Source organism: Sander vitreus, chromosome 7, assembly GCF_031162955.1.
Source record: "Sander vitreus isolate 19-12246 chromosome 7, sanVit1, whole genome shotgun sequence".
Lineage (NCBI taxonomy): Eukaryota > Metazoa > Chordata > Actinopteri > Perciformes > Percidae > Sander > Sander vitreus.
Window position 1 is genome coordinate 17,593,603 of NC_135861.1, and position 21,339 is coordinate 17,614,941.

General features: G+C 41.1%; 1 protein-coding gene across 2 annotated transcripts in view; it reads right to left on the reverse strand.

The window, feature by feature from the left end:
• Positions 1-21,339, reverse strand: part of LOC144520301 (chemokine-like protein TAFA-2) — a 91,756-nt gene that overhangs the window by 39,937 nt on the left and 30,480 nt on the right. Inside the window, exon 2 of one of the 2 annotated variants that reach the window (XM_078253968.1) lies at positions 9,838-9,938. In XM_078253968.1, coding sequence (XP_078110094.1) covers positions 9,838-9,937 — 100 coding nt within the window. In that variant the 5' untranslated portion in view covers position 9,938. Of the gene's footprint in view, positions 1-9,837; positions 9,942-21,339 lie in introns of both variants that reach the window. The other variant, XM_078253967.1, reaches the window with a different exon arrangement.

A 21,339-nucleotide genomic window follows, 5' to 3' on the forward strand; every position in this document is an offset into this window, starting at 1 on the left:
TGGATGTGTCGGCGAGCCGCGAACTGGGGAGGGACGTTAGCATGGACGTGAATGAGCTGTTATCCCTAAAAAATGTTCTCATGGGAAAGAAAGAAAGGTCGATACAGAGTGCCGAGTTTTTAATCAAACATGGACTTCTAAGTATTTATTTATTGAAGTCAAAGGTAAAGCCATGTGCTTAGTTTGCGGAGAACAGATCGCTGTGTTAAAGGATTATAATTGGAATCGCCACTACAATATTAAACACGCAGAGAAATACAACAACTTGACTGATACAGAGCGCCACGGACATCTGAAGCTTTGCTAGTTACGCTGCAAAAGCAACAAGGCATCCAGGGATGCAGCAGTCAAGACCAGCTTTGTGATATCCCACATAATCGCCAAAACAGTAAGCCATTTTCTGAAGGGGAGTTGGTGTACTCTGCTGCGCTAATATGCCCAGAGAAAAAAGAGACATTTGAGAATGTACCGCCCGGCATAAAATTTATATATTGAGCAGAATTGAGTTTAGCCTATTGGTCCGGCCCTCCACAACAGTCCCTGTTTCTCACGTGGCCCCTTGGGAAAATGAATTGCTCACCCCTGCCGTAGACAAAGTATGTAGGAGACTGGCTAAATTAATTCACATACATCTAATTAGCTCATATGGGCTACTTAGGTGTGTAGAAGCTAGCTGCTAGTCTGGGCTGTGAACATTAGGGTCTAACCCATTTATGGAGTCAAAACACGTGATTTGGCCTTGATTTGCATTATAACTGTTGTTTATGTTTGTGAAGAAAAGAAGGATGGCCCTCAGAACTAACAATGTATGGGTACTTTCACTTTCTATTGATTGTTTGAAAACGTTTTATGGGATGGTCTGAACTAAAACTGCACAGTATACCTTTCTAAGGGTCTTAAATGTAATGTGTGACGTGTTATGTTGTTATTACATGTGTATACATTTGTATAGATGTTTATACATTTGTATAGAGTTTTCTTTAATTAAAAACAAAATACTTGTGGATTTATGACCCCTTGTCCTATTTTCACTACATGGGAGAGATACCCCTGTTTTACAGTTTTTTTTAATGTACTTGAGTAATATTTCATCAAAGTATTGGTACTTTTACTTGAGTACAATTAAGTAGCTATGTTCCTCGGATCCTTCCTAAGTGTATGACTGATCCATCCCCATTTTCTGGATTTGATTTCAATGTGGATTTGCTCCTGGTTCATGCGTCTCCACAGGTCTACATTTGATATCTTGTTGGGCCACCAAATCCTCAGTATGTATCTGAGACAGTTGTTTATGAACACTTGTAGTTTATTGATGATTAATTTGGTGGTTTTCCAGATTTCACAGCCATATAGAAGGACATATTTTACGTTTGTATTGAATATTCTGATTTTGGTGTTTCTAGAGAGTTGGGAAGAGAGCCATACAGGTCAGAGTGTTCTAAAGGCATGTCTTGCTTTGCTGATGCGTAGCTCGACATCTTTATCAGCTCCTCCATCTGTTGTGATGTTGCTTCCCAGGCATACAAACTCGACCACATTTTCCAGGGATTGCTCCTCGATTGTGATAGGTTGGTGGGTTTTGGTGTTGAGCCTCATGACCTTGGTCTTCCCAACGTTTATCCTGAGGCCTATCTGTTTACTGTGTTCATGCAATTTGGGTCTTGCGTTGGATATGTGTATGTGTTCCTGAGATCAGAGCCAGGTCATCAGCAAAATCGAGATCTTCCAGTTGCTCAAAAAGGTTCCACTGTAGTCCTGTCCTTTGACCATCCACTGACATTTTCATTGTCCAGTCAATGGCAATGAGGAAGAGGAGGGGGGGCAGTAGTAGTAGTAGTTATTTCCTCCTATGATATCCTACCACAGTTAATGTTTTGGTCTTTTGTTGCTTCCTCGATGACTGGGGGGGTGTCTGGGGGGTGTCTATTCAGGACCTCTTCAAAGTGTTCCTTCCAGCGCTCTAATTGCTCTTTGGTGAGAAGGTTTTCCCTGCTTGTCCCCGATAGGCCGGCTTGTGGTCCGTTTTTTCCCAGACAGCTGGCGGGTTATTCTGTACAGTTCCTTGGCAGTTGGTTTCTCTGGCTGCTGCTTCTGCTTCCTTGGCCAGCTCCTCTATTTGTGCTTTCTTGTCCCTCTTGCAGCTTTTACGGACCACCCTGTTCTTTTCTTGGTAGTCTTGTCGGAGGCGTTTCTTGTTGTTGTTGTCTGTCTCTCTGTTGAGTTTTGCTTTGATGTCTCGTCTAGCTTCGATCACACTCCAAGTTGCATCTGTGACCCAATCTTTTCTTCTGGGGTCTCTGTAGCCCAGGCCAGATTTGCAAGTGTTAGTGAAAGCCACCTTGCATCTTTCCCATTTGTTGTTTATGTTATCTCCTTCTGCTAGGGCTTGGAACCGGTTGCAGAGGTGGATTCCCCATTCCTGACATATTTTATTATCCTTCAGTTTCCATGTCTCAAACCTTCTCTGAACCCTGTTCCCAGGTTTCTTCACTGGCATTCATATCTCCCATTACGATGTTGATGTCTCTTTTGGGAGTCTTCTGAAAGACAGCCTGTAGTTGTTGGTAAAAGGTCTCTTTTTCTTCATAAACAGCAGTGTTGGTGGGAGCGTAGCATTGGATGAATGTGATATTACGTCCTTTTGATGTAAACCTGGCTGTGATGATCCGTTCTGAAATTGGTTCCCATTCAATGAGGCTTTTAGCTGCACCTTTTGAAAGGAGTATTCCTACTCCGTGTGTGTGTGGGTCTTCTTCTTTGGGGTTGCATGAATAGAGAAAGGTCTCTCCAGTGGCAGTTGTTACTTCTCCAAAGGTATTCCATTGGCTCTCACATATACTAACAATGCTTAGGTTGTAGCGCTGCATTTCTTTGGTCAGTTATGCCAATTTTCCAGTTTGTTATAGTGTTCTGACATTCCAGCATCCAATTATCGTGCTTGACTTCAACTTCAGCAGACATTTCCCCCCCTGGGGTCTCTGATGAGTTTGCCGGTTCATACATCCCACTTGTGGATCGTCAATTAGGTTTCGGTCAGTCAGAGGTAGAGTTTCCATACTTTCGGTTTCTGTAACCAGTTTATTTTTCCAGGGACGGGTAGTTAGCCCATCGCCCAACCCCCAACCCGGAGGGCCAGTGGGAACGCTCTTTGTCTGGTCTCTACCCTTCAACCTGATCAGCTTGGGTGACCCTGCCAGGAGTACAAGACTTCTGCCGACATAGCTCTAGGGGTCATGGAGACGCGCACAATTCGTCCCACCACGATAAGGTTGTGATCCCGTCAGAGCAGAGATGGAGGCTGATGACGCGTAAATGGCCCATCAGCTCAAACAAAAGAATACAGATGCATGGGGTCGTGGCGTTTGGTATGGCGATTATATTACCACTAAAGTGTTAACTTTAAATACGTATAGGTAGTTCAGTCCAGTGGTTTCAAACCTGAGGATCAGGCCCCTCCAAAGGGTACACAAATCTGTTTTTGGGACTTTCAGCTAAACCTTTATTTTTTTGTGAAATATTGGATAATTGGACATCTTTTGGCATCTTATTTAGATGAAACCATCTGAGAGATTGTTAGGGAAAATGTCTTATTGGTTGAACTGCTCTGAACAACATTGACATCTCAAACATAACAACCCATGGCCTGACGTGCACCTCTCGAAAAATGTAACTACATGTCGCCGCGACACACTGTGACTTGGTAGCATTGCATTTCCCCCTACTCATTTCCTGTTTTTCCTTCTCCATAAACAACATGAAATCAAGGAGACTGTTAAGTTTTCCTGCTACAGATTTCCCCTCGTTTTCAGAAAGCACAGGGGAGACACTTTGTTTCTCTCACTATGCCTCTAGAGTCAGTACTTGCTCCGAAGCTAATCACCGTCATTCTCTCACTCTCTCTACCACACACTCCCCACATACACACACACATGCCGGCCCTGCTGAGATCGACGCACACACCAACGCACAAGTAAAAACCTCAGGCCACTTACGTAGACTACAGCGAAAGCTCTGCGTGGAGCCGCCGCAGAACCATAAATCACGCTTAAGGGGTCACAAACCAAAAGGTTGGGAACCACTGGTTTAATCTTTAACAATACATTGTATTTTTTACTTATCATCATATGTTTTGAATGTAGAATTGTAATCTGCAAAGTAACCAGTAACTGTAGCTGTAAAATGACAGTGGAGTGAAAAGTACAATATTTTCCTTTGAAATGTAGTGAGGTAAAGGTATACAGTCGCACAAATAGGATAAATACTCAAGTAAAGTACAAGTACCTCAGTACAGTACAGTAATACAGTAATTGAGTATATGTACTGCATGGCAGAAGGGGTGTCGTGTTTGTGTAGTTAACTGGGTTTTTAAAATGGCAATTTTGTTATTGTCTTTTTTTCTTATGTTTACAATGTAACTATGTATGTATCCTATTTACATTAATGTTAATGTTAATGTTAATGTCACCTGTTTTATTAATAAGATGATATGATCTTGCCCTGGGGTTTCTTGAGGCATGCACTTTGGGATAAGCTACAATACATTTTAAATACACAGTGAAATGAAGATTATTTCTTTTAGTTCTTTTCTTCTATCTCTGTATTATTTTTGCTGTCTTTTGGTTCAGTCAAAAATATGTCTTATCTGTGTTATAAAAATTATTTTGGGGTATATACTGTTTAAAAAAATCTCTGCTCTTTTCTTGTAAAACTGCACTTTTATTACTAAATTAGCTGGTGAGTTTTACAGTAGTAGCTAGCAGAACAATAGTATGGGTCTAAGGTGTGTGTTTACTATGAATTGGCAAAAACATTGCTAAGATTGCAGGTTTACAGTCTAATTTATTAATTTCTCCCTCGGTCCCCGTCACCTGATCTGGCAACACAGGTGCGGGAGGTGTGGATGGAGGCAAACAGTCCTCACAGCAGTATAGCATGTAGTATCCCATGACAAATGTGGACCCAAGAGACTCCATGCTGTAAAAGTCACACTCACTTTTGAGTGATCACATCTGGAAAGATGGTGGTTACTATTAACATTAACTCCAGTCTCCTGAATGAAAGTTGGATGTACCTCCTGTCCACCACCCCGATCTCTACACCCTTACTACTTCCTGCATCAACATTAATTCGACGTAAATCATGAGGTGCAATATGGACATAATTACTCTGCATGCTGTGGTGGTTTATCCAAGAAGAATTGCAAGACTGCAAGAGTGACAAACATTTGCTATTTTGATTATCTGTCTAATTCCTAATAGTTAGTTGATTTCATTAATGTGGCCTCTCTTTCTATTTTTCACATACATGAACATAAACACGCTCTCTCCATCTCTTGACTGGTGAATTAAAAGTGGTAGGGAATGCTTGTCAGCATGAAAATTTCACCATATGGAGCCGTGCTGTACACCGAACATGGAGTGCAGCTTTACTGTGGAGTAGCCTTTAAGGAAAGCAGACAGCCTGTCTCTGCACATCACACTAGAGAGCCTCTTTGAGTGGGCACGCATGTAAGCGTGTTTGCATGTGTTTGTGTGTGTCATACTGTGTGCATTTACTGCAGGCCTGTGTGTGTGCCTGACTGACTGCACATGTCCCTCTGAGCTTGTGTGAGAGTGGTTTAGCACATGCATCTTAGCATACCTATACATATTTGTCCCTACATCTCAATTTCTCCTGCTTGGCAGAGAGAATCCCTTTCAGAGTAAGTTCAATTCTTACCAGTCTCTAATCAGTGTCGATGTATGGGAATTGCAGCCTATAGACTGAGAATCAATGACTCAACAGTGTGTGGTAAAGTGATCAGCATAATCTCCGTTCCGCTTTACTTCAAAATCCAAGCCAAGCTGTTTTTCCAAGACTATTGGCAAATCCATTGAGACGTTTAACCATGGTCCAAGACATTATCTACAAATAAGATCTCTTCATTGCAGGAGATCTGTAGTCCACTAAGAGTGTCAGAGCTCTGTGGTCTAGGTATAAAGCCTGTAATTTTCACACAGTTCTGTAGTGATAAATCATGTGAATAAGAGAAAAAGACATGAGAATGGATGGTTTAACAGATGGAGAGGCACGGACGGCAAAGGAGAGGCATCTTTTTCTGTTCTGGCCTGAGAGATAAAAATCTGAAGAACAAAAGGTGAGCAGAAGCTAGGTAGGCACGTACACACACACATTCACACACATACGCATGCTGAGACTTCTTTTGCCACTTCTCAGCCTCGACTTTCCTCCTGAGGTCGCCACAGCTGTCTTGTCAGCACTTGCCTCTTGAGCTGGTGGCAAGAACACACACGCATGCACACACATGCACATACACACACAAAATAATGAAATGATGACGATGATGGGTAATTCATTTTTCCCTGCAAAATGCAGGCAAACTAAAACATGATTGAAACATATCTTTTTAGGACTACATGTGAAAGACAGTCGAGCAAGAATAATAATAGATCTGAACCACCTGCAAGACCGGTATGCATATAAAAAGAAATACAGGTTAATATACAGCTATTGGCTGTCAGTTAAATTAGCATGGACATTAATTATCAGTTTTAGCACAGACGGAGCATTCAAATCTGCGCACAATTAATTTGCTCTTGCTGTTTGGGTTTCTTAAAATCAGGATATTCGCAGTCAGCTGTTTGGCTTTAACTCTTACCAACAGATAACACACAAACTGAGCTCAGATCGGTGTCTTTTTTCAGTCTATTCCTGTCAATTAGACACCTGCAGTCACGACAGTCTCATAATCTGCGGCAGATGCACACGTATTGTAACTATTCACTTCATAGACTGTAGTGACTCAGGACAAATAATGTAGATCGCTATCATCTACATTACTTTAACATTTTTGTGCATCTTAATAGTAACTCGATTTTCAAGATGTAGACATTTAACACATTGTGCAAAAACAAATATAATATTCAATCTAACGAATTCAATATATCACCCAGCCCTAACGCACATACTCAATATCTTTGGTATAAACACAGCTACAAATACAGTTAAGCTATAGGAAGGAAAGGAGGAGAGGATAATGTAATGGCAGCAACCATCATGCAGTAGGCTACCATTTTCATGAGAGCTGAATTGAATGACTTAAGTCACTCCCTCAGCCCAATTATATTACAATTAAGTTTTATTTACATGTCGCGTGCGTGCGTGCATGCGTGCGTCAACCTTGAAGTGACCTAAGGGATCGTATTTAGTAATTATCTGATTACTTGTCTGTTTTTTTCAACTCAGACAACTTGCAACTGGATAACGCTGTAACTCCCTAATTACAACTTACTCTACAATCAATCGCCCATTAACGGGAGCACACAGACGGAACACATGCCCAATCACACACACAAAACTGTGTCAGACTAAAATACCGACACCAGCATTACTGCCACTATTTCAGAGGATAGTATGATTAGAGAAGAGTCCCGCACACTGACCATTACGCAAGCAATAATTTATTTAGAAAAATACAACGTTTCGCTCTCAGACCTTCATCAGGTAAATGAAGGATAGTATGATAAAATAACCATGCCACAATCTTCAATGACACAAAGGCAAAACTGCTAAACTTTTTTCTAATCTTGTGACTTTGCCATTCATGTCTCTCACCCGGTGGTTTCAGTGTTTTCGTTGCTTTGTGCAGACATCAGCACTTCACTAAAAGCCCGGTGATGCACCACAATAAGAGAGCATCTTCGTCCTTTCTCCATGTCTTTTCACCATCCTTTCATTTATGAAAATGTTTGTCGTTGCCTTGTCAAAAATCTCTCTCTGAGAGGAGAAGATAATGCCTGGCAGTAAGACAACAGCAGAGACAATCTTACACACAAACAGAAAGAACACACACACATACAAAGACATGGTTGTAGGTACTCGCATTTCAGCAAGGACACAAATACTGTACACACACACACAAAAAACTTGAAGTCTCCGAGTAGTGATAACAACAACAGAATGCCGAAGGACACGCTCATGAGCCGTCTGAGATGCTGCGTTCTTTCTAAAGAATTAAAGAAGAGACTCAACCTCATCAATCATTTTCCCTTTGAGTTATCCACTAATGGAACATCCGTCCAAGGCAGATGTTGAGACACACAATACACTGACTGTAGTATAAATATCTTTGGCATCAGTGATGTTAGACACGCTGTATCAACAATGACAAAGACAACCAGTTCAGATGAAGGGCAGCTGGTGCACGCCACTTTATCACAACATGAAAGCCAAAGGCGGAGCTTAACATTTTCAGGCCATCACTGCCTTTCATATGTAGTTAAACCAAAGACAAGATCCACTATCATCACTTCCTCGTCGTATCCTTAGGTGATTTGTCATTGTCCATTACTTATTTTGGTCAAATATATTTTTTAGCATGTTAGTCACATCCCTGGTTCTGTCTTCTTTTTGCTCCACGAGTCTGAAGGAGCAGGGTTCAAATAACATTTACTGGCTTATTGACCATGTCTGTGACGTTTCTGCATCTTTGTTGCAAAAGTAACTTGGAGCAGGACCACATGGCTTCAGGTGCAATTTCGGCTGATGTTATCAACACATAGGTTTTTGTTTTTATTAATCAAAAGACAGACAGATTGATTTTATCCACCTCCATTGGCATAATATGGTTAGACAAAAATATTTTTAGTACAGTATAATGTAATGACACCTCCACCAGCTCCATGTCCCACAATAGATTCATTTCAAACTCCTTTTCTTCATTTACAACTACAATTAATGAGAGGTGGGGTTTTTTGTCCTCCATATTGACATACAAGAGAGGGGCAGAATATTAGAAACACCTCTGAATATAATGCAGTCCAGTACAATACCATCACCACCCATAACCTTAATGTTAAAAAATGTAATTAAAACCTGAATGTACTGTATAAAGGTATACCTGTTAAAGTGGCCACTGAGTGTAAGTTTCATGAAGATTGCATTTATTCTAGGTTTATTGTATTGGATAACATTGGTTGTAGCGAGGTGTACCTCCTAAACTGTCAATTTACTCTATATGTTTATATACAGTTACTAAATTATCACATCATAATGAAATGCATGACATCCAGCCAAAAAAATGAACACATGAAACATTAAAAGCTTCACATACACATAGGCGTTCATATTCATACTTCCAACACAGGACTATATGTAACTAAACAGCACGACCTCCGGCACATAAAAAGCTTGTATGCATATACAGGTAGCAGGTACGTCGTGCTCTCTATGAAAGCTTTTTTTCACCAAAGGAAGGTAATTTTTAGTGTCACACACAGGTGATCATTGTAAAGCCGAGAGGCGAAGATACCCAACCTTCACATGAGAAATGAACTGGAAAGCAGTAAGAGGCCTCTGGGCTCAATCATGCTAGTGACTCAGCCACTTGGCTCACATGGGAGGGGTATCACACAGCCAGGGATTTCTAATCCATAAGGCTTATTGCTCGCTATGTGTGCTGTAACCTACCGGCATTTTGGAAAGACGCCCCACTCTGATGGGGACTGCAAAGACGTGAAAGCCTCTGAACTGAAAAGACCTTTCTTGTTGGATTACTCATATTCCCCTTCCTTTTATTAAAGAACTTTTTGTGTGTTCTTTCTGGCAACCAGCCTCTGTGTGTCTCGTATTTTATTGTGAATCCAACCACTGCATTCCTTCGGGTGGCACATGGCCTATTCATTCAAACTTTACGACACGTGAAAAGAAATTGCCTGCAGTGGTAATGCACTATATATACAATACCATGAATGCTGCCCACAGACACTGACCAAGTGACAGGAATATGTACTGTACACACACATAAACACACACATGATTGGACATACATCTACCTACCTGTGTGGCTCCTGTGTGCCTGTGTGAGGGAGGCCAGACAGAGGGACAGCAGTAGGCTGCACACACCTACTCCGCAAATGCTAGGACCCCGTTCCCGCATTCTGCTAGAGAGAAACAAAAACACACATAAACAAAAGAGAACATTGTACATTGCATGAGCTTTGTCAAATGTTGGTGGTAGGCCTACGTAAATGCAGATATGTTCCCTATTACAGCTTTTTTAGCCATGCTAGCAAGATAAATCCTAATGACTGGTTATCTGTTGACAGTGAAATATCTCTACATCTACTTCATTGATTGGAACAAAATTTCGTATTTTGTACAGACATTTGTGATTCCCAGACAATGCATTCTAATAATTTAAGCGACCGTTGACTTTTCCTCTGGTGCCACAGGGCGCTTGACATTTGTGGCTTTTAGTGAAATATCTTGACTATTGGATGGATTCATTCATGTTCCATCCAGATCGAATTGTAATAATGTTGGTGATTCTCTGACTTTTCATATAGCGCCATCAACAGGTCAAAATCTGGTTAATGACCTGCAAAACTAATAACATTCCCACCAGCCTCAGCTGTACCTTGTGTTCAGTGCTAATTATCAAATATTAGCATGATAACACACTGAACTAAGACTGTTAACATAGTAAACATTATGTTAGCACTGTCATAGTGAGCATCTTAGCATTTAGCTAGCACAATCTCACAGAGCCAATAGCATGGCTGTAGACTCTTTCGTCTTGTTAAAGCACAAATGTTTAAACCTTAGATAACTGTCTAAGATAAAAACATATACACATTCACACATACTCTACAATACAGAAAAGAATATTACTAATTACTATTACTAATATATATTATTTTTTTTTTTTAAGTTTTTGAAAGTGGATAGACATGAAAGGGGGAGAGAGATGGGGGATGACACGCAGCAAAGGGCAGCAGGTCGGATTCAAACCCTTCGTCACTGCAGGACTCAGCCAACATGGGGCGAACGCTCTTACTGGGTGACCTAGAGGCCGCCCTGAGAAAATTATTGTTTACTGCAAATACATTCAAAACAGAAGGGGAGATGATGGCTCAGAGAGAGAGGGAGAGACAAGGAGAGAGAAACAGAGGGATGAAGGATGAAGTTAGGAGACTATCATTACTTGTAGGTTTGGAAACTGTTTAATTCTCTATCTTGGCAGCGAACAGGAAAACAATGTCAAAAACAAAGATGAGCCAAGTTCTGTTGATATGGTCTACATTGTTGCTGTCTAGTGATTAACTACTGCGTATGTGTTTGTATATTTGGATGGTTACAAATAGAGAGCATATGTTGAGAGTAAAGAGTACTGTAATCCAAACCAAAGCAGTGCAAAGCTTTTACAACCCTTCTCAGGTCTGACAAATGTCTGTCTGATGCACAAAAAAACTCACAAACAAGACAATAAACCTAATGAAAACAATAATGCATGTTTATAATAAAAGAACACAAGGCTAATAAAAACAGTCTAATAAAAAAACTAAACCAACCAAGAATTCTTTTTTATTATTAGTTAGCAATGTAATTTTAATAATGGATTTTATTTGTTCATTATATTACACTAGGTATAGGATGCAAATAATGATATATAAACACTCAAATACACACAATCTTTTGATTGCGTCCCTCTCTTTGTGCAAATGCTGGCAGGTGTTTGCATCGAAGTGGTGAGCAGGGATGCATATGATTAAAGCATTTTGTATTCTGAGCACTGAGTAGGACAGACACTTGCACAACAGACAAACACACTCTTTCTCCACCAGTGAAACTATGTTTTGTCAATAAGCTGTGTGTGTGTGTGTGTGTGTGTGTGTGTGTGTGTGTGTGTGTGTGTGTGTGTGTGTGTGTGTGTGTGTGTGTGTGTGTGTGTGTGTGTGTGTGTGTTTGTTTGTTTGTTTGTTTGTTTGTTTGTTTGTTTGTTTGTTTGTGTGTGTTTTTGTGTTTGTGCGTGTCTGTGTCCGTGTCTGTGTCCAGGACTGTATCACAGATAGGGAGACAGTGGTATCATCAGCCTATGGGCCCTATAACATTTTGCTGCAGTGGCCAGGTGCCCCCCATAACTCTAACTAATGTATCTCTGTACTCAATACCATCCTATTTACTGCTTTGAGGAAGATGTAAGTGTGAGTGCGGTGTGTTTGTGTTTTTGTGTGTGTGTGTGTGTGTGTGTGTGTGTGTGTGTGTGTGTGTGTGTGTGTGTGTGTGTGTGTGTGTGTGTGTGTGTGTGTGTGTGTGTGTGTATTGGCAGGAGAGAGAGATGATCCTTGGGGAGAGAAGATAGTTGGAATAATGCACATTTTGAATATTATTACTATACAGAATCTGGATGGAATATTGGAAGGCATTCAAGCAAGTGTGTGAATACATAATTGCAAGAGGCTCTTGAAGAAAAAGCAAACTTGTGAGACTAAGATACAAAATTAGGAGAAACTTTACAACCCTTTTTAGCTTGAACATGCCATGAAAATAAACAGGAAGTGGGTGCATCTGAGTAGTCGGTAGGATGTAGATTTGCAGGGAACACTTCAGTTCAACTCCATAAACGATTAACACTACTACTCTGTATTGCGTATTGATCTTTGCACTTCCAAGAGTGGATTTTTGTCTTTAGATTTCTTGATGTGAAGCCCAGATTGGAGTGAACATGATGTTGCCTTGTACTTCATTTATTTTTTATTTTTGCAGCATTAGTCATTTTTCAAATTTTTTTCAAATTAGGCTGTCATTACAATGTACACTAGACTGGGAAGTGTGATATAATAACTCAAAAGTGGATTTAGTGTGACGTCACCCTTTCAATACTTTTTATGGTGGTTGATTTACTTTTCCAGTAAGACAGCAAAGGTGTGGCAAAGGGAAAACAAATTGTGTGAAATACTTTTGAGCAGATATGTGATGATGTAAGTAAAACAAAACAAACTTTCCAGGTTTGTGTGAGAGTCTGTGCAGATTAACTCAGTGCAGATGAGATTATACACATGCCTGGTTGGGTCTCAGTATGTGCTGCTCTGTTTATTTGTGCACGTGTTTGTGTGTGTGTGTGTGTGTGTGTGTGTGTGTGTGTGTGTGTGTGTGTGTGTGTGTGTGTGTGTGTTAAGCCCGGCTTGAGTTCTGGGTGTGTGAGTCATGTGAGCCAGACAGTTGAGCCAAGGCTTTCTCTGGTTAGAGGGCATCAAACACACAGAGTATCATACACATATACGTGTTATTGTTGGTTTTTGTCTTTTCTCACATTCATCCTCACTCCTATATTCTCTCCTCCCACCCTCCCTCCTCCTCATCCTCCTGTCCACACCTATGCTCTGCTAGTAGTAAATAATTAGGAGACAAAGCAGAGACATGGCCTGCTTTCTCTCCAGCTCATTTAGACACACAGCAGTGTTTGTGATGATGCAGTGCCACTTTATTTTGGCTGGTTGTTTGGTCTGTCTGCCGCAGAAATGAGTGGGTGTGCGATATAGAAATGGATTCAGAAAAGAGCAGGAAAAGAGAGAGAGAAAAAGGAGGGGGAAGGACTAAGTGTGTGTGTGTGTGTGTGTGTGTGTGTGTGTGTGTGTGTGTGTGTGTGTGTGTGTGTGTGTGTGTGTGTGTGTGTCTGCTCAGGAACACAGGGTTCTGATCAATAGCATCTAAACAGCTTGACTCTCCATCAGTATCAAACTCAGCAGCCGATGGTGACTCGTGCGCACACACACACACACACACACACACACACACACACACACACACACACACACACACACACACGTCTGCACAAACTCACAGACACTTTTTTTTGATAAACCAAAATAACTATTTGAAAACTGATTGCATGCTAACTACTTGAAAACAATTGTGTTCACAGTTGATTACATCTGTCTGCATGCTGTTCCCATGCATACATGTTGGGAAAATGTCTGCATGCAGCCCCTTCAGGTACTTTAGACGTCAACTACTTTGAGCATATCCGCCGATATGACAAGGAGCTAGATAGCAGCACTGAATCCTATAACCCTTGATAATGTAGCTTTCATTAACCGAACACATAGGAGCAAGAGAGAAAGGAAGAGCTAGAGGAGAAAGCAAGTTGGAGAAAGAGTGGTGGTCTCCAATGAGTTCTGCAGTCTGTTCCATCCCTTTAATTAGTCCCACTGGAATGCTTTCCCCGCACTATGCTGCTGATCAGCTTCTCCTCTACATCTCCAGTCTGTATTTGTGTGCGTGTGCGCATGTTTGAATGCATCTCAGCTAAAGCCGGACAGACATCTCACAGGCATATGAGCTCTGGTCGATCTCCCAACGGTCGATGAGAAAAACGTAGTGGAAATATATTAATATTCAAGGAGTTTCCATTCCATGAGATATGCGCCATTTGGAACATGGGATGCCTGTTCTCTCTCTATCAGTTTCTGTGGCAATTAACATAAAGTGGGTTTTCTGTCAGAAGATGTATAGTGTGGCCACATTATTACTTAAACCTGAATCTGTGGTTTTTGATATTGAGAAATGGTTTCAATCTGTGTCAGTGAAGCAATTTGTGAGTGAGAGTAAATTGTTTTGAGGCAGCAGGTTGCACCACTAGAGTATAAACCACTTTGAAGGTACTTTCACACTTTACAGTATTTGTTTGGTTTGGTTAAAACAAACTATGGTGCATTTAGTGCTCTGTGTTCAATTGGTCTGGTTTGAAAGCTTTCAAAACCTGCACCTGCACCGTTCTACCCTGGAAATCCAGAGTTCTCGCGAGAGCACAATTTGAATTTGCTCAGCGAGTCACTCTGTCATTCAGTAATGATGCTCATCAACTATGCCCTTTTAGCCGAGCTGCACCAATCACATCGGTGTATCTGATATAGGCGGGCCAGTAATTGCGTGCAGTGAGATTTTTAAATGCATGCTTGGTGCCACCCCTCGAGTTGGGCCATTTTCATTACTCAATGCCAGACCCTTAATCTTTCGGATTTGGGTCTGGATTTCCAGGCTAACACCGTTCTGAGTCTAAACGTAAGCGTTTAGCTTAGCACAGTGCCATTGTAACAATAAACAACACTGGCTTGGCTGCGTCATCCTCCCCACCTTCACTCACTCTTCAAAAGTCGTTACATCCAGTTGCAGATTGCGAGATGGCGACGCCCGTATTGCCAAACTCAAGGCTTCAAAACGGCAGTCCACAAACCAATGGGTGATGTCACAGATGCTACGTCCACTATTTTTACAGTCTATGAGTGCTCTGCATTTGTTGTCTGAAAGGAAACGGACCAACCACAGTACTGTTAAAGTTGGTACAGTTGGTAACCATGATAACTCATATGAATGTAAGCACGTAACTGCAGGGATTTTACCTGAACAGTCAAAAGCATTTAAAACAGCAATATGTTGAGCTTGTATCTCCTACTCCATGTACTTCAGTGCTGCAAGTCCATTTAAAAAGTGTGTGACATATAGTATATATATATATATATATATATATATATATATATATATATATATATATATATATATATATATATATATATCCCTCTGTTATATTAGTTAATTTAGTTAGTTTGGTTATATATGTGGCAATTGAGAAATACAACCACAACAAAAGACAGGGCAGTTACATTACAATATAGTGATGCACCGAATCCAGGATTCGGGTTCGGATTCGGACGAATATTGGGCTTTTTGACGGGGTTCGGTTTATGCCGAATTTTTTTCCACCGAACTGAACCCTACGCTTGCACTACACGCGCTGCGCTGGACTGACGCCACCGTTGATAACGGGAAGGTGTTTCCGTCAATGCAGTTGGCTGTGAGAAAGTGAAAATGGAACTCGCGAGCAGAAAAAGCACCGCCCGGCAGCACCCCCAGCCAAAAGAAGGCGACCCAAGACGAGCCACACGCCCAACCCGCAGTGCCGACCTGTCCCGCGGCGGCAAGGACCCCAAACAACACACAACAGCGCCGCTGCCAAAACACCGGCACATGAAATATCCGAAAGAATACGAGCCCCACATCCACAGAATCCACAGACAGCAGCCAAAACGCATCAACCCCAGGTACGGCAAAGGAAGGACAGTCACAGCTAAAAACTTGTGTTAACCAGACAGTGCCTCTCCCGGGCTGTTAGATGTTCTCTCGACAAATGACAGCTCCCTACAGTGGGAGCGGAGCGACCGAACGGCCGACTGCTGCTCGTTAGCTAACGTTAGCTTTCTAATTTCACCCACCCAACATGCCTTCATCATACACTGGTTAGCGGAAATTTGCCAAACTAAATTGTCACTCATCTGGCGATAGCGATGTGCTTTCCTACGATGTGAAAAGAGTGCGTGAATTCAACATTAAGTTGTTAAATTTAACTATTTTAGTGGCTGTGGACGTTGTTTACTTCATTGTGTTTACTGTGTTAATGGACTGAGGATGGGAGTAGGATTCGGTATTCGGTTTCGGATTCGGCAGAATGTTAACCAGTGGATTCGGTATTTGGCCGAACCCCAAAAATCTGGATTCAGTGCATCCCTAATAGTGACCCCATATTGCTGTACAAGACGCCTCTTTTTCATCCTGCTTCTACCTCTGAGTCATTATTTATAACTTGCGGTCGATTTGCATAATACTAATAATGCTCATAATCGAATTTGATTTATGCCACAGGTGGTCCTGAAGATGCAGGATGGCAATCAATAAAACCATCCTGTCGTACCTGTAAGACTCTATAACTTCATGTGTACTCCTCTTGGTTGGTTTGTAAAAAGCCAAAATGACCTTCTGGACCAGAACTAAAAGATAATAATGTTTAAGTTGTTTCCTTTCCAAATGTACTAAACTACAGGTGTGAAAGCACTCTAAAATGTTTCCAGTGCTATATTGTGTTATATTGTGTTGGGTTTAATTTTATCATTAAATGTGAGAAAAGACTTCTGCACCAATTAGTGGTGAAGCCATTGATCCCTACAAGCTGTTACTGTGTTTGTGTATGTTTCTCTGTCTTTGTGCATGAGATGAACATTTGTATCACTATGAATTAGCAACAATAGATATGGAACTTATTCATCCCAAGAAATCAACAGAGAGATAACTATCTCTGACCGACTGGCACTGTGGCTAAGGTCATCAGGATACTCACCGTAGCTTGCTGTGCTATTCAACGTAGGGGTATCAAAAGAAAATGGAAGATATTGTCTGATATTGTCAAGAGGGTAGCAGAGAGGAACTGAAAGGTGACGAAGAAGGTAGAAAGGAAAGATGAAAGGGGACAAGTGCATAGAAGGAAAGTGAAGAACCAAAGAGAACGGTACAAGGATGGAGGAGAGGAAAGAAAACAAAGGTTCTCAATAAGGCCACAAAAGGAGTTTTGTGTTGGTATCGAGACTCAAGTATTACTTGGCTGGCACATTGGTTGGTAGTTCCAAATATTTTACAGCTTGTTACTTTTTCCCCATCAATCAGTAGATTACATCTTGTGAATGTACTGGAGCTGGAGAAAACCCAATCAGATGTTTAGTCTAACTAACTGTTAGTTGCTTTTAGCTATGCTAAAGCGGCATGGCTCTCAAGATGGCAATGTCAGTCTGTCAGTTGGTGGTCAGAGAGAAGTTCAAACCCTGGCTCTTTTCTCAAATCCGCGCAGCTGACCAATCACACCATGAAGTGAGTGTGAAAGTTACAGAAATAGCTGATATTTCTAAATGTTTTTAAGCAAAGTTAAATTTTGCTCAAACTGGGTGAGACAAACACTTGCACACACACACATGCACGCAGACACGAACGCACACACACACACACACACCTATTTGTGCCAAACAGGTCAACTTTAAAGGTCAAAACCTCAGGTAACTTGAATAACAGGTACACTATAAGAGAATAAGAGAACACTATACTTGCTATACTAGAAGAAAATAAGCCATGAAAAGTTGCAGGTGTGTGTATGAGTTTATTTCACCTGTACTTAATTTCTGCAGTGGTACAATAAATGTCTAGTGGCTAAGTTGGCACACGGCAGTGGATGAATGTGAATGGATGGAATACAACAGTATGATGATTTGTCAGAGTATTCTTGTGACTTTATGGACGGGTTTGTTTTGTAGCTTGAGTTAGAACTGTGGCTCTCCAAACCTAATTGCAACCTCTGGAGGTTTTGGCTTGATTAGGCCTCCCTGATCCTGCCGGGAGCGTATGTGTGTGTATGTACATGAGAGTGTGTCTCATGTGTGTTTCATTAATGAAATCCACAGTTTGGCCTTTGTGGATAAACTCACTCCATGTGACCTGTGGAGAAAGCCAGAGGTTCCAAATTAAGCCTCCAATTTAACAAGCATTGTGCAAACTGTGTGTGTGTGTGTGTGTGTGTGTGTGTGTGTGTGTGTGTGTGTGTGTGTGTGTGTGTGTGTGTGTGTGTGTGTGTGTGTGTGTGTGGGAGGGTGGGTGGGTGTGTGTGTGTGAGTTGCGGGGAAATAGAGAGGAGGTTGGAAAGAAAAGGGAGAGAAAATAAGGAGTGGGAAGCGCTTTTGGCCCTCTCCTCCAACAATCCTCAGCCTCTTATCACTCTTTCACTTGTTAACTGTATTCTATGACTTTGGCAGAGTGCACATCAGAGACTTGACATTCCCATCTTTCAAATCAGCTTTTGCCTGCTGCTACATGTGTGTCCCCAACACATCCCTAAAGCTTGATTCGACCCAAGGGTGTCACACTCCATCTATCTCCCCCCTCTTTGCTCTGTCTGTCTGCCGCTCTCTGTGCTAACCTGGAGAACCAATGTACCGCGAAAAAAATCCTGATGTCACTACAGATCCATCGTCCACACACGACACAGCCACCCCTAAAACATCCCCAGGTCAAACACACACAAAGACACACACACGTACAGAAACAACTGCAGAGTGCGTCTGCTGACAGTGCAGATCCAGGTGGTAAATGCAGTTATGTTGTCTGAGCCTTTCTATCACCCACAAGTCCAACAGCATCAGACAATAAAAGAAAAAGAAAATTGCTAACCCTCACCTACAGGAGCGAGCTACACGATAGCTATAAACTGGCTTAACACTGCAAAAATAACATCAAAGTCCCCTCTCCATAGAATACACAGCACACCACTCTCATATCTATCACATTTTGACTACACTTCAATTTTCTGCAAGGTTCTTGGGCAATAAGAAAAAAAACACTTTGAACTAAATAAACAAATGCAAAGTAGGGATCTCTTGAAGCTTTAGAATTATATTAAAGAGAAATGCAAATGGCTTCCACTGTGTGGTCCCTGACGCAGGGAGAGAGGGTAGCGTTAGGCATGGGAGAGCACCGACGAAAAAATAATACAGGGGGGAAGAAATGGCTTCTTTAATTAATTTGCAATCCAGTTTTTTAACTTTTGTAGCCACTTGGCTGGGATTATCTAACTGCTAGGAAAGTGGAAATCCATCCCAATGCTCTAAGATTTTGTTGACAAATGTAATGGTTGTTCTGCAGCAAGTAAGAACAACCGTTAAAAGTAAAACATTTTTTCTGATGATGTTGCTGAACAAGCAACATTAGGAATTGAGTCTCAACAAAGAGTATAAAAACAGTAGATGCTCAGATGCTTTAGGATATCTTCCTGGACTGTGAAGGAAAAAGGGTGCAGCTAAGCTTACTTGTTTCTGAACTCACTGACAGAGGAAGAATGCAGGTTCTACTTTTCCAGCGCACTTTAATAGGAGTCTGATTTCATCCGTCCATCTCCCAGACAGACAGGTAAAAGTGACCGGCAGTAAAAGCACTTTCTCTCTCTCCCTTCCACTCCTCTTTCTTTCTCTCTCTGCTCTCCTCTCTCCTGTGCCTCCCAACTTAATTTATCATCAAACTGTGATTTTCAGAGGACCGGTGCTTTTTCTCCTCTCCACCGCCCTCAGCTGGTATATTTAGATTCTGTCTCTGCTCCCCGTCCATTTTTATCTCTCTCTCTCTCTCTTCTGTTTCCAGTCATTACTTTCTTAATCATTGACATGTATCTTCATATTAGATTTATGATTAGTTAATGAATTAATATTTAAAACAATTTTAATTAATTGCCAACTGTTTTTATAATACATTTTTCAAGCAAAAACATTCTCTGGTTCCAGGTTCTCAAATGTGAGGATTTGCTGTTTTTTCTCTGATTTATAATGTTTAAACTTGTATATTTTAATTATAATTTTATGTTATAAATTGAATATCCTTAGATTTTGAATTCATGGTTGGACGTGGCCTTGGACTCTAGAAAATTGTGATTAGCGGTGCTATCACCTCTGCATCAAATTCCGTTCACAATTTAACACTTTAAAGTTTCAAATCCACATAAACCACTCTTCATTCACTCACATCGGCATGAATTGGATCCACCGCACAGCACCAATTTCAAAAGTAAATACGTCATTTTTAATGCTGGTTCGTCTGTTACTCCCGTTATTTCCTTACAAGCAATGTAGCATTTAAAAGGCTATTTTTTAAACTGAGTCCAGCACAGTGCTCACTCCACATAAAATGCTACATTACATCACTTCCAGCAAACTTTATGGAGAGAAATTAGGGCAAAACAGCATCATCCGACTGTTTTAACCAAATATTCTCTGGTCTAGCTCAGCTAAAAACAAAACACGGAATCTGTCAGCACATTGATTAAGACCCGGAAATGAATATAGGGGAAACACAGTGGATATTTGGCGTTATTCTTACTAATTCTTATTAATATTTGTCTGGCCTGGCAGGGGTATGGTAATAGCTATTAGGTAATGGTATGGTAATAGGTAATATGTTGTTATTGTAAGTTAGAAAATACGTTTGTTTTTTTCGGAAAGGCCACAATTTGGCATGTGAGAAGTACACTGCAGTATCGGGAAACTTTTTATTTATTGTTTTTATCGTTTCTAGATTACAATAGTGATCAGTATCTTTTGATCATTCCTGTCAAGTGATGTACACATGAAATATGATGTTGTCATAGAGTCAGCAGGTTATTCCTATTTGCATTTGCAATGTGATTTTTGATGAAATACTTCAATCAGGTGCCAGGTTAAACACACACACACAAAAACACACAGCCTGCTTAGAGGACATCTCTCATGTTACTCATTGGAGATTACGAATTGAAGTGGCCTATAAGAACACACACACACACACACACACACACACACACACACATTTAGAGCTCATCCCTGCAGGACAGCACTCTTAGACACTTTGAAACCAACACCTGCCACTGGAGAAAACACACACACACTCAAAAGCACATAGTGAGCACTCAGTGTGGCAAACTCGCACGCAATATTTTGTTTCAAATCAGTCATATTGGGTATACCACAAGTTGCTGACATGTGGGAACCTCAAGAATGTTCAATCTGAACATGAAAAACTTCATCCAGAACTGGATTCATCCATGTGTGTCAGTGGAGGACTGCCAACGCTGCTGGTTATAGTTTATGAAGAAAAAATGTGGTTGAGAGAGAGAAAGCGATGGAGCAGGGTAAAAGTGTATTAAGGGAGTCAACAATCCACTTT